The sequence below is a fragment of the Nyctibius grandis genome, chromosome 9, assembly GCF_013368605.1.
Source record: "Nyctibius grandis isolate bNycGra1 chromosome 9, bNycGra1.pri, whole genome shotgun sequence".
Taxonomy (NCBI): Eukaryota; Metazoa; Chordata; class Aves; order Nyctibiiformes; family Nyctibiidae; genus Nyctibius; species Nyctibius grandis.
In genome coordinates, this window is record NC_090666.1 from 10022684 (window position 1) to 10048027 (window position 25344).

The window sequence follows — 25344 nt, forward strand, 5'->3', positions numbered from 1 at the left end:
AATGCTCCCACAATATGGCTCCACAAGCTTTTCTACTAAAAACAATGAGTTTATTCATGCCAACATACACTGTCACTGCAACTCGTGTGGACAATTACTCAGGGAACACAGAGCTGGGAAAGCCAGGAGGGCAGCCTCACTTTCACAGTAAAATGAGTTGTACTCTGTAGCAGACATGCACATAAATTGAGTTTATCCAGCCCTAATTTGGCCAATCGTGCCTTAACTCATTTCTGATATACACCAAGTAGATGAGCTTACTCACTTGTCATTTAGCCCTGAGTTCACCACGGACAGTGTTCTGAGTTGCATGTACCAGGCTCAGTTATACTTGAGAAGATCTGAGCTTTGAAATAACTATGGGACTAGGACAGGTAAATAATAGAAGCAGGGAAGTATTCAACACTGACATCAAAGCTAAATCCTTGGTTATTGCTAGTTATTTACCAGCTGCTGTAAATAGATGATCATGAAAGCTTTAATGCTGTGAATTGTCTTACTCAGCAGGCTGATGTCAGTAGAGGAATTTACATACATTGAATTAAAATGTATTTTTACGGAAAACAGAACTGCGAGGAACTGCTGAGATTAACACAAGAGAAAAAAAAATACATTATGGATCCACAACAGTTAAACATACAAGCCCTGAAAGATTAAGACTTTTGTTTCTAATTTCAAGAAAGTTAGCTTTTTCAAGTTTTATTTGGGAAAAAAGTGCAGTCAACAGATTTACTAAAGATTAGAAAATAATTCAAATACTTTTTAATCATAAAAATGTGCAACAGGGTTCATATAGTCCTTAGAGGGAGCAGAACAATCCATAATACTGGCATTTACCAATTTAATATCACCAATTCAATCCACCTCAGGAACAATTGGTAACTTCTGCACAATAGATGCCACGCTCAGCCAAGTTGCATTTTTACTACAATGGTAAAAAATATTTTGAATAATAAAAAAGTAAAGGAAAATGATGAGCTAGCTTTTTATTTACAGCATAAATTAAAAACACAATCCTTAACCTCACAGAATTGTCAATTTCTCATTTTTGTAAAGTCTCTTTTGATCATTTTTTTATGGGTCTGCCTGTATCACTTTGGGAGGACCAAAAGCCGTGCAGATTGACAATAAATGTAGATACCTAACCTCTCTGTCACTGAGCCTAGCAGCACACAAACTTTCCCATGCACTTCTGTGGGCTGTGGGGAAGGTGGGAGGCAGCCTCTCCTCATACCCACACACCCTTAGCCTTCTCCCCCTTCCCCATTTCCTGCAGCATCCAAATGCCCCCCAAGGTTTCCACCAATTCACTTTCCTTGTGGCAAACCCTACCAGACACAACACCAGAATCTTGGGACAAAACATTAGTAGATTTGCAGTTCTCCTAAAGGCAAAAGTTACAAAAAGGTATTCGTTCCTAGAACGCTTATCAATCGAGATTCAGTTCTCAACATAGAAACGTCAGAATTCTAACGCAATCATCATCTGATGTGTTTCTTCCATACCTTAAAAGCAGCACCTCCGTGAATAACGGATTTGATGAAAATCCCAAGATCAGCTCCACTCTCCCGTGATTTGTTGCCTTTTAAGCTCACACCAAGTCCAGCAGAGCCAGAATCATTCAAAGGAATCTCAAAGGTTAGCTGCTCTGTGGATTCTGGAGAAAGAATACTGCAGTTTGGCTCTCCTTTCTGTTGGAAAAAAGAAGGATAAAAATATGGGTGAAAAGAGGGCAGAAACAATGCACAAACTAGTTGTATCCATAGGTTCATGTGACAAGAGTCATCTTTTCCAGAAAGCAGCTTGAAGAAGCAGCCTTATAACAAACAATGCATCCAGCTGACATTTTGTCACATGATCTAGCTTAAAATGTTATTTTTAATGATACCTAGGAATATGCCTAAATAGAAGGTAAAACAGCTTAGTTCCACATGACATAAAAGTGATGTTCAGCAGAATATAAAAAAGACACTTATTTTAAACACAGCTGCATTAAAAATGTAAGCCATAAAACTCTCAACACCTTTACAGGCAGCTCACAAACTGTAATGATAGTTGTACTGTTAAATCCCTTTCCCCTCTGAAAATTGAGTTTCATCCTTAAAAAATTATCCTCCCCTTAAACCTGTCTACAGAGAAAAGCTGGTGTAACAGAAGCAAGGGTGAGAATTGAAAACGCAGTAACTTATTCTGCACTAACTCCCTTTGTAGACACTTTTATTCCATAGAGGTTTGGTGGTTTTTTTTCCTTCTGGTACAGGAAGATTTCTCCTAGATTAGATTGCTGTTTACAAGACTGCCAAGTCAAGTATCTATAGCTAAGGAAGATCAGAAAGAACCTTCTTTTACTGTACACTGTATCTGCAGTTTTGTAGGGTTGTATGTTGTTGTTGGGGTGAGGGGGTGTTGGTTTTTTTTTTTCCAAGTGGGTTAGACTCATGAAATTAAACAAAATCAAATTCTTGCCTGAAATATTCATACGGGCACTCTACAGAAACGAAACTAGGACAAGGAGACCTACTATGAAGGAAAGTGTTCATAGAAGGTATTAGTGAAAAAGACCTTATGCACCACATCCGATTCTATTCCACTCTTCCTTCTCCATAGAAACTCTAAGACAATTAATTGATGTTTCTTGTTATTGGACATTTTCTCTTGGTTACAGTAGTGTTAAAAAATTAATAGGAAAAAAAACTATGAAAAGGAAGTACACAGACAAGTACAAGTTGAAAAAGATGACTGGGGGCTGCTTTCAAGGATGTCAGTCTTAGGTTAAATTATCAAGTAGAAGCCACACGCAAGGAGTGTAGCAGCTGGGCCAATCCTCCTTTTGCCTAATGAAGAATCATTTCCAGGGCCTAAGCTGCAATACATACAGTACCAATGCAATTGTCAGCAAAGGTGCCAGCAGTACAGACGTTTTCTCAGCAGCCAGAGCAGTCCCATATATTCAACTATTATGCCATCTGATCAAGAAGAAGTACGATCACAGAACTAAGAGCAGAAATAAATATCCTGAAGCAACAAAAAATTAGAAACAGCAAACACTACGTGTACTTTCGTTTATTCAGATGCCCTTTCACTGATGAGAAGCAGCTATTGGCTAGAGAGAAATTGCACGAGCCAGAGAGCTAGGACTATAAACTTCAATCCCAATATGCATCATGCTCACATTCTTCCTGGAATGTAACTACATAATATTAAGTCAACACAATTTGCCTAACTACCAAATACAAAAATGACCAAATACAAAAAAGCACCAACACTGACAGTTGCCTTGATGCCAGCTCTCATCTCCAGTACCTGTGTTACTCATTTGTGCTTTTGTCTTTGCTCACCAGAAGCAGACAATTTTCAGTTACAAATCTGTCACTTTTATTTCTTAGTTGTGGATATAGAGACATCCTGAACCTAATCCCCCAAAACCTACAAATTCATACTTACTACCGTGAACAATACAGAACGATAATTTATGAACACTCCTGGCTCCAACTTCCTTGAAAAGAATCAGTGTAAGGAAAAAACCTATTACTGGCCTTCTAACACAAGCATTTTGCATTTAACTTTCGCAAGGTTTTAGAAGAAAGATTTTCTTGACTGATCTTTTGTTTTTCAAAATGCACATACTCTCATCAGCCGATTCAGAAGTCTTAGATCAGAACTCTATTTGAATGGCACATCCTGTCCAGATTTGGACAGAAGAAATTTTTCGCAAGGTCCCAGACACGTGATGTCTCCTGCAGCCCTTCAGGACAGTCTATTTTGTATTATTTTCCTGGTCCCTTGGGCAAGCAGTTCCTGTGGGCTGCTGCTATTCTCCCTCTTTGATCCATGATACCTGCACCAGACTCTTGCCCCTTCTGTACGTCAATACTATGGTCCTGTCTTTCCCAATATAACGAGGAAAGCAGTGGGGGGGTTATCATCACAGGACGTAAAAGCTCCCAGTGCCCATGCCCACCTTCACCAGAGCAGTCACAAACTGCTTTATAATGTCATCTCAATATGAAGTTGGACTTCATGTAAAACTGAATTTGGTCACATCCCCAGTTTTTAATGGGGATGGCTGAAGGTAAGCCTTGGCACAGAGGCTATCATTCTGCAAAAAAAACAAACTTTCAAGGAAAAGGTGGCACAGTATTTTTGTCAAGAAAAAATTATGTATTTTTTTGTTAGCTACTTTCTCAGGAGCACCTTACCTGTTTCACTTTAAGGTCCGAGATGTACATTAGTTTCAGGCTAAGGACTTCACGCATTTGTTAACACAAAGTTGTAAAAAAACAAAGACAACAGGATCTATACGTGCCCCTCAAGCCAACATATGAAAATAAACTAGGCAGACGAGTCTGCTTGAATTTGAGTCAAGCGCCCTAATCAATACCATTCTCATTAGTACTATCGCTCTTGTCGCTGACCCACCCGTGACACTGACGACAAGGCTGCAGCCCCCTCGGCCGTGCCCAAGGCCTTGGCAGTGTTGGGAGCAGTGGTGGCTGTAAGGAGGCAGGACACCGTCCCCTTCTCCATAGCATGGGCACAGGCTCCATAGCAGCACTGTGCTCTGCTCTAGGCTTCAAGAAACAAGCTGGATGGATTCCAGAGGACAGCAATCTAACAACCTTGCAAAAAAAAAAAAAGCAAGCCTAAAAGGGGACATAATAATTGTCTTCAAAACACTTTACAGTAGTATTTTTCCTCTTTTTCTTTGCAGGCAAGTTTTGACATCAGAAATATCTCACCTAAACAGCAGGCAAGGAAATGTTGGTGAGTCTCAGAAAACCTTTGTCCTTGATATCAGAGGAGAAAAGACTGACTACATTATCACTAGAACTCTCCCACTATAATCTTACCAAGATAATGGTATCACGTGTAGTTTTTCAGCATAACTTAGCCCAATTTTAGATTCTGATATAAATAAATTGCTAAAAGCAAAGTAACAAAAAAATGAACAGAGCTGCTCTATGTTCTAGAATATTTCCCAGCTTCCTTTAACGTAACCATGCCGTGCATTAGCTCTCATTAAGTAACCTACCAGATCACTGTCTGCATGCCTGGATGTGTTATCTATCAAATATTAGGATGTATTCAGCAGGACACAAGACAAGTACAATAAATTTTTGTCAGTATTTTGTTTCCTCTGCTTTCCTTAAGTACCTAAATTCGGAATCCATAACATTTGACTATCATTTTCCTCACTACAGTTCTCTGGGAAACAGATAATTTCATCATACAAAAACCCTAATAAATTTAAGTTTAAAAAACAGCTGCTTTTACCTATTACTGGAGAACTGTCTAATCTTCCTGAAAGTCCTTCACAAGTGCTTCTTGTTCAACATAGTACATTATCCTAAAAATCTCTCCTTTTCATAACTTGTATTCAGCCTCACCCTAATGTCCAGCAAAAGCTGATTTAAAAATAATGCTGAACTTTAATAGTACTACCAAAAATTTGTTACCCATGGGGAAGGGTGAATGACATTTCAATGATTTTACAGGGATGGGTAACAGAAAAGGAGATGCACATCTACAAATCAATGATGAATTCATTATAAGACCAAGTAAACTCTACCTTTATTCTCTCAAAATTTTCATTCGCTACTTGTTGTATGGCATCTGATAGCAAATGCCTGGTTGTCAGTCTGTAACATCAAGACTTTTTAGTGCAAATAGAAGACTAAAAACTTTTCTTTGAGGGAGAATGTGAGAAGCAGCAAAAAGGAGGAAAAACAGAGGAGAAATAAAAAGGGATGAACAGAACCTAGAAGCTTAATTTCATCCTATACTCACTAAATGGTTTCAAATTACTGTCCTGGTGATAGTGCTCCAGCCATCCTGAAGTTAACAGCTCATCAATTAACTGCTTCACTTGGGCAACTAATTTCATGAATGATTGTCCCTGTTCTTAGAATGCGCAGGTATGAATATTAAATGCTGCCAATGATTCCCAGAGCTGGATTCCCACTGCCTCCATTTTCCTGACTTTGCTAAAACATTATCCCAAGACATCAATACAACAGAGCAAGCACCATCAGCTGAATTATGGTTCAGTAAAGGAAGCCCTCTCCAATGCACTAAATCTTGAATTCTATCGGAAATACTTCTTACCTCAAGATCATCCTAGAATCTGAATTCATTGAAACACAGAATGAATGAAACAAGCTGCAACAAAAATATGTTTCTAGCCCAGGAAAAACTTACAGTTTAATGTTATAAATTACCCAGTCATCACATCGTGTATTTTCCATGACAAAGGTATCACACCTCAGCACTTCAGGAATTAAATGATAGTATATCACTAAAGTCATTCCCTGCTGCAGACATAGGTAACTCACTCAATGGTACTATGACAAATGAGAAACCTTCACATCAATCAAAGTCCAGATAGCAAAGTGATGAGACCTCAAGATGGCTACAGCTTTGAGATGGCCTGGCCTATACTCTTCCTTTAAGATGGGTACACTGAAGACAGTAAAAGGGATTTTAAACTCTTAAGTATTCATAAAACATACTTAACAGTGAAACAGGTTAAAGTTTAAAAAAAAGGGAAAAATAAAAAGAATTGAAAAATAAATCTCCACTGTTCACTTTGTCCTTGTTGGACAGGTCCTTCCTTCAGCTTTGCTAAATCTTAGCCTGTCAGCTTTCAATGGCTTCCTCAGCTGCAATGAGCTCTGAACAGTCCCCTCCAGATATGCACATCTCTCTTCCCAGTCCTCCCTGCAGCCTGGTGATGTTTGTTCCCTACTATTTATAAGAGTCTGCGAGCCCCAGCTCCTGCTGCAAAGCTCCCTCCTGGTTGCACCATCCAGCACTCTAGATAGTTCCTGAGCTCCCTCAGCTGCTTGAGGAAGACAACAATCTCCTCTGTTTCTCCAGGTGGTATCTCCTGGACCAGAATGCAGCAGTCAGAAGTTGTCTAAGAGGCAATCTTTCCGCTTGCTGTCCAGACTCAGCTGTTAAACAGAATAGAGCAACCAACCAAACAGGTACCATCCCTCACACGGGAAATTTGGACAGGAATGTTTTAATCTACTGAGACGCCTGCATGGAACTTCAGTAAAATCAATTCTGACATTTACTGAATCACCACAAACCAGACAGAAAAGTTCAGAAGAGTTTACATGAAGGTGAGAGAATAGAGAGTTTGCTAGATTTGAGAGCTGAAAGCCCTAGTAATATGTACTAAGTAACATTCAGCAAAGCAGATTGAAAACCTTTATCTAAGAGTCTCAGGATACATTTGATTAATTGATGTCCTGCCAATGATTTTATTTAATTTTTAGAAGCACGTCTATACCTCAGGTCTCTGATTTCTTTATTAAATTGCTATAATAAAGGACTCTTAAATCAACCTAAAATTTTACTGGTATTTAATTAAGTCTCACCAACAAATTCTCAGTATTTTTTAAAGAACATCTAGAATATACTTTTGGTCTTCTGTTATTCCCACGACACGCAAAAACTGCTCAGTCACCAGTACAAACAGAATTGTAACCTTTGAAAAAAGTACTGTGCATTGTATTCTTCCCCTTTCTACTTAGTCCATGGTTATTTCTACTTAATATTGTGTCAATCTTCTGTCTACCATGGGACACCACTTTCAATTAGTCCTTTTATTTAATCTTACAACGCCTGTTCTCATTGACCACGGCACTTTTGATCTGTGGATTTATGATAATCTAATGCATATCTCTCACTGGAAAGGTTGCCTTATTTATCTCTATTGTTCTTTTGCCAAAAGAGAAGCTTACAGAAAAAATTAGCTCCCACTTAAGCCAGGAAGGAAACAGCATTTGTTTAACACAACAAGAGACCTTTCAGTACCTGTCTGATGCCCTTGACCAACACATTATTATGGTGTCTCAATATGCTGGCTGCCCCTTGCCTGGCTGCTCATTTCTGATAAGAGATGCCAACTCCCTGGAGTGCCATTCAGAGCTGAGAGCAAAAGGCAAAAGACCCAGGAGGGTTATTTTCAAAGGCTTGTGAAGGAAATAAGACATTTATATGCTTTTGCAATTAGTTTCTGCAAAAATCTGTAAAAGTTAAAGAGCAGCATTTAAATTGTGGCACCACATAACTATTATTGGCAGAAACGCTTGGGAAGACAATACCTCCTTATTTGCACTATTCTCTATGTTCTTTCTAAGAGCTTAGCCACAATTAAGGAATACTTTGCTGACAGCTCAGTCATTCACTCGCTATAAAATCTACACTGTATTTTGCAATAGATATACAGTAATGCTCTTGAAAATAATACTTGAAGGTAATGCACTGCTGTAATCTTGCCACAATCTAGTAAATAACTGAAGTCATTGCTGAATGTATTCATCTTCAGCATGTCTGACAGATGCTTTCATACTGGCTTCTTTAAAATCATCTGTATTCCATACTGAAATAAAAACTAAATGGTCACTGATGGCACACCCTGCTAAGACAATAAAGCCAATAGCAAATCCATAGAGATATATTATACTGTACTTGGATAATTTTTACATTAACACAGTACACTACAATTTTGTGTCATATTAGATAGAATGGTTCTGGTTTGAATTATGTAGGCTCTCTGGAATTACAGCTTCGAAAACTGACAAAACCAGATTCAGCTCTTCACCCAAGGCAGATACATTGCATTTCGCAGTTTACCACATGATATCACAGGATGCTTCAAAAATGGAGATTCTTGGCATGCTTGACATGTCTATTTGAGATCCCATAGTAAGTTTTACCCAAGGAAATGGTTTGTCTTTGCAAGAGTTTTGTAATTTGGTGTGGCACTGCTCTTCAACTTTTAAAATGCAGCCTCACTTAACCTTTTAAGTTACATAACTGTAGGAAACTGGGAAAAATTGACTAGTTTGGTCCTCAGTCAAGGTATGCCCCACTGTGAAAACAATCATTTTCATCCCATGTATGGGGGGGTTAGCCATGTACTTAAGCACCCTACTGAGCTGGAACCTTATGCAGTTAATACACCTTGCCACTTAGATCCTAAAATCTTACCACTCATGAAGATGGAAGACTGCATGTTATTTTCAGGGTGAGTTTAGGATTGCTGTTACTGTATACTATATTCCAGGCAAACAGGTCACAACACTGGTGAACAAATCCAACTCTTTACTCCATTTATTGGTTACCATTTTAAAGGGACAGTAAACAATGCAATAAGCAGTGTGTAAATCTTTTATGTCTACTTCAAACACCACATGCACACGTTTTACATGAAGTCAGCCTAGGAAAACGTTTTTCATGGATTCTAAGGCAAAGAGACTTTTAAAAAAAGTTTCATATGGTATATGGAATAAATCTGGTGACCCTTGTAAATGGCAGGGTACAAGAGTTGCCAGTAAGGTTTATTTAAGAATTGCCCAAATATTTCGGTTTTATTAAACGCAAATACTGTGAATCGGGATAAATGCATCTAAAATGTATGAAGACTCAATTTCTGTTAAAAGCCAGATTTTATATGCCTCTATTCTGAAGCATACATACTTCTGACTTCATAGATTAAAATGGGCTGCCAAACAATTTTGAGCAACACCAGAACTGACAGTGATGCTATCAAGCAAACAGTTCTCATTTCCCTATGCTCCGAAGTAGGGTTCTTCAGCTTAGGAGTTTTCGGCAGCAATCCTGTAAGCAAATACAATACCTCATGGCACTAGTAACATCATGCTTTTCTCTCCTTACTTGTCTCCACTCTAACTCTTTCTTTACCAACCAGAGCTTTTATGACCAGAGCTTTCAGACCACCCTTTTAAGGTTCCTCATATTTGCTGGAAAAGAGGAAGAGTAGGATCTGAAAGACAAATCATTGCTGGATTGTAACACTTTGACGGGCTTGACAGAGAAAGCAACAGTAGACCAGATACAATAAGGTCTCTGCAGTCTCAAAAAGGCTGACTACCACTATCACACAAAAAAGCACAGTAAACATGCTTGCTGTGTTGGTAGCTGTATGGCATTTCACAGCATATAAGAGCTCATTCTCTCTTAGCAAATTTGTTGGATCTAATTTAAGTAAAAAAACTCAACCACTTTTTTACATGAATTATTCAAGCAATTTATTCCCCTTTGGTAAATTAGGGAGCGGGCCAAAAGATGGGAAAAATAAAGGGATACTTTTTACCACACCTTCTGTTCACCGTGACAGGAAAGACTGTCACGTTCCTTCTAAACAATGATCTCTTACTGACTTCCACAATGAACACACTAACTAATCAACAAACCTCAGTGTATAGTTTCCAGTACTATAATGAACTAATAAGTACCCTCTGAAATATAATGAATGCTGAAAACCTTTAAGGGGATGCACCACACAATGTTTTCACTCTAAAAAGATACATTTGTGCAGACACAATCTACACTCATTTCTCAAGTACTCTAGATAAAGAGAACCTACAGGCTGAAAATTAAACACTCTCTTTCAAAAGTTCTTGGAAAAAAACAGGACTTTCAAAAATCTATATAGTCTATAAAGTTATTCAAGATGAAAGGTGTCATGTGTATTCACAGTATCTTTCTCTTCATTATGCAGAAAAATTCGAGAACTGAATTTTGTGTGTGTTATTAAAATCCGATATATGTATATTGACTTTTTTTTTTCCTCCTATCAGACTTCTCCCTTTTAATAAAGATAACAACAGAGACTTGGTACTTGCTGGAATGATTTTGTGACTGAAATTATTTGACCATTTCTGGTTAATTGAGCACTAGAATCACTGATTTGACCTACAAAAACAGGTGCAAAAATGGTTAAGTCTAGGCTGAAATTTCACCTATTATTTCCTGCACATAAAAAGACAAGAATCAATTAAAAGGAAATAATAGAAATTAAGCTTTGAACAGTAAAAACAAAAAGGACAACACTTCAGGCAAACAATTAGTTCTCCTTCAGGCATAGAAGTTCAAGGTAGGGGAAGACTGAAACATAAAAGTTAATCACACAGTAAGCATAAAAAAATGTTTAATTGAACTTGCCTCTCATCCTGCTTCCTTCTATCCTGTATAGTACATGTGTAAAAAAAGACTCAGAGTTAAAGATCAACCACTATATTATATACGTTGTTGTTCTTTTAGCTTTTGTTGTAAAAATGCTGGTCTGTTCCCTTTCCTCCTCCATTCTTCAGGGATCAGTGAATATGCCAAGAAACCATAGAAATAGCAATTGCAATTGAAACTGGTAAGTCAGAGCTATCTTTAAAACAAAAAATAAAGCATATGCAAAACGTACACTATATATGTGCTCTAACTTAAAGAAAAATGCATTGAAATATTTTTGGTACTATATTATTTCTGGGAATTGCAGAACAGGCACATTTCTCTGCTTACGTGTGTCATATTCACTATCGTGAAGGCTCATGAAAAATAACAAGAATAAAGAATTGCACAGGATCGTGGTGCAGAATGGGTTATGCCAGGGCTGTTCTCATTCAAGTAGCTTTGCTTGTTTTACCAGTGCGGGGATAAACAAAGATAAGAGGGAGTAAGTGATCTTTATATCATTATTAAAAGAAATGGCACCTCCAGATCACATTTTTCCTGGAGGAAAAAAAAAAGATGCAACAAATACACATGATCAAAACATTATATTTTCAAAACACAACAGAACGATAGTCACCGTTTGATGTGTATTCCATTTACTGTGATAGGAGCTGGAAAATCCAGACCTGTTCAGTTAAGCCAGTTTCTCTCTGTCATATTCACCATCCTTTAGAAAACAATCAGTGTTGCACAGTTCAAAAACCCAATGCACCTTTAAAGAACGCACTAATCACTGGCCACTCTGTAGACTGTGGTAATTAAGCAAATCAAGATCTTCCTCTGAGTTTTGGAATCAGCTCCTTACTCAGCTGCTACATTGTCAACAGCTGGCATGAATTACTGGGAACATTTGGCTAACTGGATAATAAGGAGGACAGCCTGTGGTTGGTCCAAATTCTACTTCACTAATCTGCTTCAATTAAAAAAAAACAAACCCACCAACCTCATTAGATCCTCCTTTTCTTTTTTTAAAGCAGTAACAACACTACAAAGACTGGGTTTTTTATTTTGTTCCCTCATTATGTGCAAAAAATGTAACTGTACAACTCTCAGATGTCGCACGGGCTAGTGTAACTGAAGCCCCAGTTCCCTCTAATGTAATGTCTGTTCACAAGACTCATCCATATCACATCTCTCTCTTGGCTGGTGTGGTAAAGGTTTGCTACTCTGAATATATTTTTCCACTTGCTAGCAATTCATTAGCATAGATCACAGTAACAAACCCCCCAAACTCTGCTCCCATCCAGCTTACTGAAGAGAAAATATTCGTGAGACCAAGCTTTCTCCAAACCACAGCTTTGTTACGAGGTGAAGTCAAATTATATTATTACAGACTCATGCAAATGCCACCCACTGTTATTTTGTTATATTATTTGCTTCGTGCCCGTGCAGTTATCAAATTCTTTCCAGAAACCAATGTAAGAACCCAGTTCTAGCAGAGCAACATGCTCAAAAGTGGTTTTGTGCATGGTCTCCAGTAGGTCCAAGTTCCAGAGCCACCTTTGTCACAGGAAGCTGCGAGGAGTGGGCACATTAACCAGGCAGTCCTTTTCCTTTTCCTTTCAACACGTAACAGGGAATCTAAGGAAAACAGCTTCTCAGATTACAGTCCCTGGAGAACTGCTCAAATCAAGAGCAAGTCTGATATAAAGCAATTACCCTATTATTGCCAGGCATTAACCAAACCCCCAAGTATTTAGGTAAACTCTGCATGCATGTTACATAGTCAGGGCATTCAGTTGCAGCTCTTCTTGAAAAATATTGGCTTATCCCCTGCCTTTCCTTCCAAAAACAAACATTTAAAGTGCTGGGTTTTTTCTCCTCTTTGATCAAAACAGCACTGTACTTTTGAGGTAGCAGAGGATTAGTCCAATGTAATATCATAGCTAAAGCTAAAAACAAAAAAGCTAAACCAATTTTAATTTTTTTTTTTTTGATCTTTGCTGAGACTATTCTCAGACATCTCATGAATTCTAACAAGCATCATGTTAGTATCAACATCTGGTAGCTTAGTGGTATGGTAACCCACACTTTTGCCGTGAGCTACCAAACAGATGTTGCTGAAAGGCTTTTTAATTTAGAAGGGCTGGTTCCATAAAATTATCTAATGTATTTCAGTAACTCGCATTTGTATTATATTGTACTTGATTAGGATAATAAGAAGCACAGAACATATTAGAATTCACATATCATCACTGTTACAGTGAGGGCCATCACTCGTGCATCATTCTTTCGCAGAGAAAGCAATCTAGGCGAAGGTCAAGGCAGCAGGATAGATGTGGCCACTTTCTGGATTTCAATCATGCCAGTCATAAGTAACTCACCTTTTGAAAGGTAGTTAATCCTTGCTGTAGGGGCTAGAATTTAATAGCAGGCAATTGTGGCAGGTAAAAATTATAAATAGCTTTTAGATTCTTCCAGCCTTTTATACCCACACGCTGTTACAGTGATTTCCAAGAGAATTTGTACTATGACAAAGTATAATGTATAATGTTGTGGGAACAGGAGAGAAAAGAAGAATACATACTTTTTTAAAAGTACATTTTCCAAGTAATGTGTTTTATAACTTAAAAAATCCACAAGAAAAAATCATTGATGGGTAGCCTTTTCAAAAAATAAGCTCTTATTTAGAAGAGCTGGTAGAAGAAAATAAATCCTAAATATAATAGATAATTTAGTAATTTCAGACTCAGAAATTTCCCCTCCAATCCACACAGACACTGACTCTACAGCTCGGGGCTTGCTAAACAGCATTATGACAACAGACTTGGGTGCTTTAGGAATCACTGACAACCAATGGCAAATTACAAGGGTGAAAATATTCTGCTATTATCTTCCTTAAAGATAACTCAATAAAAAAGGAAAATGAAAACAAAAATAGTTTTCTTAGGACACTTCACAATTGCTCTACTACAGGAAAAAGTGGGCACAAGAGGAAAGGCTCACACGAGAGAATCTGAAGTTCCCTCCAGTTTCTTATCCTGCCATAGGCAACAGACACCCTTACACCTCAACAAGGTCCAACTGGTAACAAGGAAATGAGGAAAACTGTTAGCAATGTTTTGTGAGGAAACATAATGGGGGATTTCTGTAGAAGATCCTGCTAACAGTCTAGAGCAAAAGGAAAAGCAAGAAGGCGGATTCTTAAGAAAAGAATGAAGGCGGTTTGTGTTCTTTAAAGGAGATAAAATGAGACAAAAGCAGGAAATGCTGTCCTTCCTTTATCCTGAGAACTTCTTAATGAAAGGTCAAGTATAGCCATCAATCAAGATAAGGAACAGACAACCAAAGAGATGACCTTCTTTGAGGGGAAACAAGTATGTATCAGATAGCACTTTTACACTGATGTAGTCCTGTCTATTTGAGAGAAAAGAGAACACAGTTTCATGCCAGCATTTAAAAAAAACAGTGAAAATCAAACACTGGAGGTAGAATAGAATGAGACGTGCAAGAGCCTACTAAGTCAAAGACTAGCAGCCAAGGAAAAGCTTGCTTCCAAAACTTGTGAGGAGTGCAGTAGAATTCTATTCCTTGCCACTCCTGCAGTTTGGCACCTGGCTTAGGAGATGCATCTCCTGGGGGCAGCCACCCTCACTAGTTTGTTACTGATAAGCTGCAGGACTCATAACATGCACTTTAAACCTCTGGTGTAAAGTTTGTTGCTTTTCTGAAAGAGAATAATCCATTTTTGGTCATGCTTGATGTCACAGTTACAAAGTTCATTTACAATGTTCCCCTGTGAGTTATGCCTATGACGTCATTTTCGGGATGAAAAATTGCATCTAAAGTAGATAAAATCAAATATCAATCAAAATAAAATGTAAGTATAAATACTCCTCTAACACAAGCCTTATACAGTTACCCTTCACTGGCTTTCTCAGCCAACAACAGTTCATTTCTATTTCTTGGGCTAGTTTTAAAACATGGAATTGTTTCAATATCACTCTTCAGGAAAAAATAACAAGTTTACCAGCTCTCGAGGTAGAAAGGCCTCCTCTTGTCGAGCCACAATCAGACAGACAGTTTCCCCTTGCTTTGTGCTCCTCAGCATAGCTACAAGCTCTTCCTGGGTCCTACCAGTGATGTCCCGTCCATTCACCTACCAGACACAAAAGAACAGAGGATGTCACATCTGTGAGTATGACTTTTTGTCATTTTCCCCTCACCTAACACAGGTGTAATTCAGCAACTGAGAGCAAAGAAGAACTTAGCAACAGCTCCCACCCTGTCTCCCCCTCTGGCCCTGCACAGATCACTTAACCTTTTTTCCCCTCATTTTCACCATCTGTTAAAGCAGGTCTGTGGTACTTACCCACCTTGCAGGGGGTTTGTGAGGCTTAATTAGTTTGTAAAGCACTTTGATGATGAAAAGCACAGAAACAAGACCTAAGTATTATTAAAACTGTTTACCTTAAGAGCTTTTTCAGGTTAGTAAGTAGAAATAACCCATTAGATAATGAGATTGTAAGTCACAAGATACCTGAAAATTTTAAACAGACCAATTTGAGAAAAAATGCCTTAAAATGAGTACTTAACCACCTCGATGATAATCAGATATTTTTGGACATGGCTGGAGAGGCAAGACATGTTTTGTTTCTAAACTGATACATTTATCTACTTTAAGAACCAAGATGTTATCAGATCCCCCTTGTTCAAACATCCCATGGACCCCTGTGAAAAGCACCTTTTTCCAAATTGCTGTGTAAAAATACTTGTTGACAAACAGCACAAAAGCAAGGAGACTTTTTTTTTTTAAACCAAGGTCAAGAATTTTAATTCCATACCTCAGTAGCATGCATAAGGAAATAAAATATTTATGCCAAAACCAGCGATCAATACTCAGCAATGCAAATATAACAGACGTTTATCCTAACCTCCAGGATTCTGTCTCCTGACTGCAAACGACCGTCTTTTACTGCTGCACCTTTTGGTAAAATATTCTTCACAAAGATTGGACCAGGACCATGTACTGAAGAGTCTCTGGTAACCACAGTGAAACCAAGTCCTTCCGGACCTAGAAGATAAAGAACTCGCAACATAAATTTCAACAAGCAAATGATGATCATTAGAAGAAAATAAACAATGTCAGTAACATATTACAGACGCTCATTCAGGTTAGCTCTTAAGAAAAAGAAAGCAAACATGAGCCTATTTTCTGCATGCTCTAGAGAAGAATTCTATCAACATCAGAACACATGTTCAAATCCTCCTCCAACAGTTACAGATGGACGTCTTTTTGGATAGGCTACAACAATACAAAACGAAAAAGAACTTTCATTTTAGAGCGTTTACCTTTTCTCTAGGTGGTTTTAGTATCAGCCTGCACATTAGTGTCAATAGTCTTTGAAACAAATCAGAATTGCTTATTTACGTGCATAAATATAATTGAGCAGGTTTTACTGAAACTTGGTGAACAGTGAAAAATGTCACATGATTTGAATGCAAAAACTGCTGACTACATGCTGTTAAGAAACGACAAGTGATATTTCAAAGCTTCCATTAGTGAAGTTGGTTGTTGCTGGGAAATAAAAAACCTCAAGTGTTAATAGATAAACACTTTAACAAATAATCAGGGAGTAAAATCAATATTAGCAGGTATTGCTTTGTAAACCACCAAGATCAGCCAGGAATAGCAGGATGCACAAAAATCTTTTTATATTGAGCAGGATTGCTACTCATGTGATAGTTTTCAGATATCATCATGTCAGTATCACATTCCTATAATTTCTAAAAATACCAATTGTTGTTTCAAAATCAAAAGCATTACATCTAAAATGGGAAAAATTCTGAAGCAAGTTCTGTTAATGCAAAGCTGAAGAGTTCAAAAGTAAAAATGAGTGATTTAAGTTAAGAAATACAAAAATTAAGACATGACAGCTTGATTACATTCATTATGTGTTAAAAGAATAAAGTTACAGACAATTTTTAAAAGGGCCACTTCTAGGCATCAAATTTAACTCTCAGGCAAATCAGAAACAGAAATTAAACAGAAATATAAATGCTAATTGGGATCTGCTTAAGCATATTTTACTATATGTGCATAAACCTGTTACTCCATACAAAGACAGACATCTGCATGGAGCAGCAATTAAAGATACACAAAATTTGGCCTGCTGACAGCTGACTAAATACAGATGGAAAGAAAAGGTTTGTAGAAAATAAAAAAGGGAAAGACAGGTAAATCTGTGGTCAACTTCTTGGATAACATGAAACAGAGAAGAGTATATTTTTAAACACATCTTTAAAAGAATGTCATAACAGTGCTGGTCAATTAGCAGATATTAATAAAAATAACAAAGGTCACCAGCAGACACTTCCAATTTTTATTCTGTACTTGTGAAAAGGCTGAAGCATCTCTTAATATTGCATGTTGCTAAAGAAATACTTTCCACACAATCAGTAACTGAGATGTTTTAAAAATCAGCAAGTCTGGATAACATGCATCCAACATTTATGAGAAAGCTGACCGTTGAGAACATTACTGTTAACATTTCTTTACCTCTTTCTTTACCTCTCTTGGAACTTTTAAACCGTAAATAGCTTGCTTGTACTTTTAATGTCACTAGTTTAGTTAAAAGTTAGGGTATCAATATAGAGAACATGATACAGAATTAATCATATAATCTCCAAAGACTTACCTTTTTTCAGGTCTATCTTTATTTTCTTTGCATTTTTTTTATTGCCAAAGCCCATAAGGGGAGACAGTGAGGGAGAAGACGACTTTCTACCTAGACGTGGGAGGTTGGGGCTCTTAGCTTGTTGTAGTGTTGCCTGTACACCTGCCTCTAAGCTGCTTGCTCCTGAAAGATTAATTGTTTTCAGAGCAGGTTTTGGATGAACAGGAGGTGGAATCTTTGTTTTTGGAACTCCTTCTTCATTATCCAGAAAACAAAGAGGAGCAATAGCAGACTTCTCATATTGTTCTCGATTATACGGAGGAAGGACTTCCAAGATGACACTTTGAAATTTCATTGCCTGACGGAAGATGTCCTGAGCTCTTTAAAAGAAAGGTACAAAAATTCACATAACAAATCGGAAAATCTGGGAAAAGTTTTAAGTTGTTTACAGAGAATAAGACAAAAATTTATCTTAAACGTGAAGAAATAACCTTACCTTCACATCTACAGGGTCCATTTTCTAAAAAGTACGCATGAAATAAGATTTCTAAACTACAGCATTTCCTTACATTTCAAGTAGGAACAGCACATCTGTCAGGATTCCTAGGCTGCTATGAAAATGTATTAGCCAGAATAAACTGATGAACACAATTCTGCATGCAGAGCATCAGGAAGGAAAGTTCTGATGGCAAAAGCTCATCAAAAGACTCCTGAGGTTATAGCTTGCTACTTTTTTCAAGTGTTTGTCTGTTACATATTTTCTTGTTGGCACTCGCACACTGAGCACTTATGACCAATTGCTCTGGTGGATACACCTACTCTGGGCAAGGTCAAGACTCCATTTTTTCAGAGTACAGCCTAACGGCCCCTCAGATTCCTTCATCATCCCTAATGCAACTGCTGGCTGATTCTACAGCAATATAAAGGGATGAGAGTATGGGATATATGGACATCTTCAGAAGAAATATTGTGACTGCAAATGGTGCAACAGAAAAGGACGATGGTATGGGACATATAGACACCAGAAAAAAAACAAGTGACTGAAAAGGTGCAACTATTTTTGCGTTTCTACATAAATGGATAAATAAATAGGCAGGTATTACTCGCATCTTTCAAGCGGTAACCTCTTGCTAAGGTGGATATGTGGACTTGACTTAATGTCATTATAGATGTGCTCAACTGCAACATCAGAAACTGTGTTAGAGCATTTGATGAAACCAGTCCCCTTGAACTGATAACATGGTAACAATACAGTGTTCAGGTTCCCACGCATTGCAAGGCAATTAAGACAAGCTGGCCAAAGCAACTGTTCATAAAGCCTTCCCTGGATTTTGAGTTACCTATAGATTTGGTCAATCAAGACACTTTATGAATCTTGGATTCTAAAGGAAGAAAGGAGACTTTTCTCTTTCTGTGCTTTCCTCTCCCACCTTCTGATGAAGCAGACTGATTTCCTTCCATATCACAGAAGACAACTCAAGTACAAATAGAAGTAGCTGCTGAAGTACATTTTGAGAATGAAAAATCAAGAACTTCTGCTTAGCAGAATCGGGTCAAGAGGGGAAGTAATGGCCACATTAATTTTTAAATAAATCATGGGGTCCTTTTGAGAACAATTTACATATCTCCTACCTTTCTGTAGTGTGTTAGTCAGGCAAAGTCAGTATTTCACTGAAGTCTTGGCTTTGGATTTACACTAAGTTATGCAACAGGAGTCAATGTTGAAAGTACTTCCGAAATAAACATTTTTTTACACTGATACAGAAAGGAAGCCACTGCAAATGTTAACATCTTGAATACACACCTACTGCCTTCCCAGACCAGTAGAGATGCACAGTACCTCCACCTTGCAGCTGTACGTAGTGGAATGGAGGGGCTGTTTTGGGAGGGTTTTTTGCAGCATGAAGACACTGAAGTCAGGGGGCAGTTCCAATGGATACTGCTGCGGGAAAGAACCGTCTTAGCTACACTGAGTGTATGCGCACCAAGAGTCAGAAAAACTGCATTAATTGTCAGGAGACACTGCCAGAAGAGAAACTGCAAACTTGGAAAAGAAAGTTAGCAGGGAGAGTGTTGTAGGTTCCAGCACCACCCTCGAGGATTAGGTTTCAGAACCATAACAGCACTGTCCCAGTGTGTCTGCAGGGGTTATAGGTTACGCGCTCACCTATAGCCTGTGAAGGTTTTCAAGGACAAACCTTATCCTGATCGTAGAAACCACGGCATGCTTCCAGCATAAGGATGCAGAGTCTTAACCGGGTTTCTTTCATGCCCCATCTTCATCCTTGCAAGTAGCCACTTGGCCATATGTTTCAAGGTAATTTAATAACTCAGTTTCAGTAGATGAATATTTTAAATATATGAAAGAGAAAATATAAGATCTCCTTCAAACAAAAAATAGTGGAAATAACACAAGACGTCCTGTGGGAAAGCCTAAATACAGTCTTCAGGGGCAAAATAACTGGCTGCACTTCAAAGAGAAAAAATAACGGATGGAGAAATTTACATTTCTTGAGACCCCAAATGCATACTTTAAAGAAATAAGGGAGTCAATTAAAAGAGGTCCTAGAAACTCCACAACACAACAGAATGTAATTGAATAGATTAACAGCAAATGAAAAAGCAGACCGACAGTCCCAATATATAAAACTATTATAAACATGGGAATACAGAAAGTAGGCTGCTGCTATTACAGCTGCAGAAGCAGCAATCATCAAGAGCAATACTACACAGTCTCTGCTGAAAATGGAAAGAGACAGTATGAAACAGTCTCTGCTAAGTGTTAAAACAGCTTTTACAAGGGTTATGAAGAAATGTCAATTTGAAACTAGCAAACAGATTTTCCTCTCCAAGCAGAATCTGATGACTATTTCTGGGTCAAGAGTCACTGGGACAATACTTTGTCACAGCCATTACAATTACTGCATTTCTGTAACTTGGACCTCTGTCAGGTTAGTACAGTTATGTCATGCCAGATGAAGACTAAAAGGCATATTCACTGAGATTAGTTTCAACCTGGAAAGCTGCTTTCTTTAGCCATTCTCAACAGCCAGGGAAGAGAGATGATGCAGAAGGCTATTCTGGAAGGCAATTCAGCAGAACAACATAACAGGGCATGGGACCAGGCGAGGTTGTCCAAAATACTCCCCCCAGTCCCGCAGTGGATGTTGAGTCCTCACTGCCCGCAGTTTTTCTCCTCAGATCTAACGCCACTGCAACCACACTAGTTGTTATTGTAATATAAGGTGACTTAGACCAACTGAATTAGGCTCTGCTCTGAATCACCTTTTAGTCACTTCTCTCTTTCACTCTCCCAATGACACAGAGATTGTCTAACAACACTGGCCTCTCTAACAATTGTCTTTGTAAACATCCCTTCCAACTCCCAAAACTTTACACAAACTCAGAGAAAGCCAAGTGTCCTGTATTTCTCATTCTGAAGGGAAGCCTGACAGAGAACTGGAAAGTTTACGGCAATATTTCTAACTGTCCCAAAAATCTAGTAATCTTACAGAAAAATATGCAGAGTTGTCCACTCCACATACATCTCATGGGCTTAAGGCCTGTGGAGATGTAGTTACATTCTGAAAAGAACACAAAGGAAGCAATAAATTTGTAAAGAAAAGATCACATAAAATCTTGAAAAGAGAGGTTTTGATTCAGGCAACATCTCATTTGAGAAGGATACATCTTCATTACAAAACTGCACAGATGAGGCAACGCACATTTTAATATCATACCAACACTTATGTTCTGATGAAGCTGATCTCTTATGCAGAAGCTTTCCCATGGGTGGAAGAGAATGGCATGTACTACATCACAGAAGAACACATTTACCTCCAAACATGCAGAAAGCAGTAACTCAAAAAGCTATCAGGAGGCAAAAAGTGCAGCCTCAGAAACAAGGTAATACCTACACTACAGAACTACGCTGGTTTTATGAAAACCTATTTTGCAAATATTTTCCCCTAACAGTGAAATTACTTATTTGATTTTAGTATAGAAATCTTGAACATTTGGCTTACTGTTTAGAAAGTTAAGCCTCAACTCCCTTGAGATCTCAATAGGCTTTTGTTTTATTATAAACAATCACTCAGCTGTCTAAACATATGGATTAAAAGTAAAAACAAATTAGTATTTAATTACTACAGTAAATATCTGTGAAATTTGAGAGGCTATTCTTTTGTGCAACAATGTCACATTAATTCACAGCCAATCAAAGCAACCTGTTACTTAAAGTAATTTGAGATAGATAATAAATGTCTCAGATTTTTAATAAAAGTCATAAGAGGCGAGACTTACCATTTATCTCAACTAATCATAGTTTGACAGTACTAGTATTTTTAAAAAATTAAACGCTCAAAAAGCTGCAGCACCAAAAAAAAAAATCTTATTTCATTTTCAAAAGAACAATAAAAAACATGCTGCAATTTTGACTCATACTGAAGGTCTTATGAGAAACAAATTACAAAGAAAATATGGAAAAATTAACAGAAGAATTACAAAGTGAAGATAACTATTAAAAAACTTAATGCTATTTAAATTATATAAGCACAATAGGTTCACTAAGACTATAAGAAGATTCCTCTCCTCGAATTTCACCTTATTTGGAGGTTTCAGAAAGAAAATTAAAAAGTTTCTGCCAGGTATCAATTTTACAGGCATTTTATCCAAAATAAATAGTTATCCCTTCACACGAATCACTTAATAAACACAGTATTGTATAAAATCCTTGCTAGTTAAAAGTATCAGTGAACCAACACTTACTGTGCAAAGGTTTTATCGGTAAGGTCCACGTGGTTAATCTTCACAATGCATTCGTTTTCATGGAAAAGCCCATCATGCCTAGATCTGCTATTTTCTTCAATACCACGGATGAAGAGTCCCAGCATCCTAAAAGGCAAAAAAGAAAAAAAAGTGAAAACTATCCTTATTCTGCTGGTATGAATTTACAGCAATTAAAAACAGATACTAATCTCTACTGTGTACGAGATGAGACAAAGTAGACCATTATGAAGTGCTTAACCTAGAGAAAGGATTTCCAGCTTGCTCTGTAACTAAAAAGGAGGGAATTGCAAGAAACATCAAGAAAAACTGTTGGACAGTAATGCCATACTACTTGCTAGAACTTCAGGAAGCATTAAGTCCTGTAGGTCATACTTGGAGAAACTGGGAAAAACACCTAGATCTCCCCCATCCAGTTAAAAATGTGAATGTAGCCTATGCAATATTTGTCTGCCACCAAGTAAGATTACATTGCTCCAAAGAAAAGTACAAACAGATTAGAAGTAGTTTTCTAACTCAACTATAATAAACTAAACAGGCATTAGAATAAGATAAAAAATAACCACTATTTCTACACCTGAAAAATCTCTGAAACTTTTCAGTTGCCGAAGCCCATTGTTTTGATACATGACAGCAATACTATTTATTTATGTGACAGCAGAGCAGCAGAACATCAAAACCTAAGTTGTTTGTTACCAGGTTACATGCAAATTGAAAACTGAGGTGCAGCACAGAAACTTCTGATAATGCGTTAAGTGAACAAGTGTGGGTGGTGCAAAATTCCAGTGTGGTTAACTGCTGGGAGCACTAGGCTATTTCTGACCTACCTGGAGCATCTCTGTATTGCAGACTACAACTCCACAGAGATATATCCAATGACACCAGTATAATGTCCAAAAACCCTGACAACTGTGTGTTTGTGAAGACCTTTTATAATCAAGTTTTATGCACTAGATTTCCATGCCACATCAGCATCAAAAACAGATGACCTTTAGAGACCATTTTCTATTGGTTATACTCCATAAAATATTAATGTGCAATTTTCAACATACCAGCACTCCAATCACAAAACATCTTGTATTTTTTTTCTCAGATTCATGACTGCCCCTCATTTTTAAGTCCATTCAACAGATTCACAGCACGTCATTAACTATTTCAAATGACACTGTATTCACCATGCATCTGATTTTACGTTTACTGTATAAACAGATTTTAAAATTTATATTTGTGCCATATCAGTGTACTTTAAGTGAAAACTTGGTTCCCACTGAATATTACTTCTTCAAGACATCTAACAGAAAAGAATGATTTCATCTATTGGATTAATGGTTGGACTCGATGATATTAAAGGTCCTTTCCAACCAGAACAAATTATGATTCTAAGATTCTCTTACAACCTGTGTTACCCTTCACTAAAGTATTCATAGGGGCAGTGGTGGCAAGGGGTCACAGCTGTGTTGATGACAAACATCTAACTAGTGGCAATCAGAAAACTAAATACTAAGAACTAATGAAATATAATTACGTTAAGATGCAAACCAATAAAAGTAGATAAATAAAAGAAATTACAAATTAAGGCAGAGATAGGTTAATGGTTGGACTTAATGATCGTAAAGGTCCTTTCCAACCAAAACGATTCTACGATTCTAAGGCGGTTGCTCACTAATCCTATTGTGCTTAGATGCTGCATCCATATAATGCAGTAGGATTGCCCACTTGTCTGAAACTTGTGTGTGCTGTAATACCTGAACGAGTGGCTTAAGCTATGTACGCTGTGGCAGCTTAAATTCATTGCTCCATTACTTTTTTCTGCAGCCTCAATTTTAGCATTATTTTAATGCACCATTAAATTTTAATTTCCTTTTTTAATGACATCTAAGTGCAAAAGAAAGTGGAAAAAATATTTCCATTAGTTTTGTAGTTCCTATATAAACTAAGATTTTGTAAATTAATAAAATGTTTTAACTACATCTAGAAAAATTTTGTTCTGCAGCAGCACTAGGCTAAAGCCAGGAATACCTTATTAGAAGATAACTTTACAACTGAAATACCAGACCAAGTTAGTCATGGCCAGTGTGCCTACATAAATTGTATCTTGTCATTAATAGAAATAAAGATGCTCTTCTGTACTTTCTCACATTACGATGAGTTAAAATTTATACACTAGTCTTGGGCTTGATTAAATAAGAGGGACAAGCGATTTAAGTCACTCTAGTGCTTTTACAAAGATATTGGTATGATTCTGCCAAGGATCATTAAAATTTCAAGAGAACTGTCTAAACAAGTAGTCCATCTGTCAAAAATCCCTTTGCTCCAAGGGATCCCCAAAAGCATTTGTAAATAAGGACACATTAACACGCACGCAATGTAGACCAAGGAACTCCAATTTTTCTTTATTGACGTCTTTAAAAGCTGCACCCAACACAATGATACTTCAGTACAGAACTGTATTACAGTCACAATAATTACTGATTTTAATAGCTTGCAATTTCATCACATTTTTTACCTAATGATCTTGAAATACAGTGTAAACACTACAACCATTATGGCATGCCTATATCAAAGAACTATCGTCTGCATTTCATGATGGGGTAACAAACACAAGTGCCTTTCTCAAGACAAACAGGCAGACTGCAAAGCCAAGGACACAACTCAGACCTCCTACAGTTCCCATCGAAGACCAGCTTTCCTATTGAGACAGTGACGACATTTTTCCAGGCAGCAGGTGGACATCTATTTTGCCTTTTGGCAAGTAAAATACTCTGAATTTGAGTCCACTTACAAACTCAGATCTTGCTGAGAAAACATTCACACACAGACCTGTACAAGGCAATTTAATCCTTCACATTCTCTGTCCTACATCAAAGCTGACAAGTAAAGAAACATTTAAGAATTAGAC

The 25344-nt window shown here is 37.5% G+C and overlaps 1 protein-coding gene across 5 annotated transcripts in view; it reads right to left on the reverse strand.

Moving 5' to 3' along the window:
• The window catches only part of PARD3B (par-3 family cell polarity regulator beta), a 429076-nt gene that overhangs the window by 211582 nt on the left and 192150 nt on the right, over window positions 1-25344 (reverse strand). For all 5 annotated transcript variants that reach the window (XR_011048762.1, XM_068407693.1, XM_068407691.1 and 2 more), the window contains 5 exons: window positions 22428-22553; window positions 17682-18040; window positions 15918-16057; window positions 15014-15142; window positions 1506-1691 (listed from right to left, as the gene is read on the reverse strand). Coding sequence is in view for 4 of the 5 variants with exons in the window: in XM_068407693.1 (XP_068263794.1) it covers window positions 1506-1691; window positions 15014-15142; window positions 15918-16057; window positions 17682-18040; window positions 22428-22553 (940 nt within the window). In the remaining variant the exon portion in view is untranslated. The remainder of the gene's footprint in view (window positions 1-1505; window positions 1692-15013; window positions 15143-15917; window positions 16058-17681; window positions 18041-22427; window positions 22554-25344) is intronic.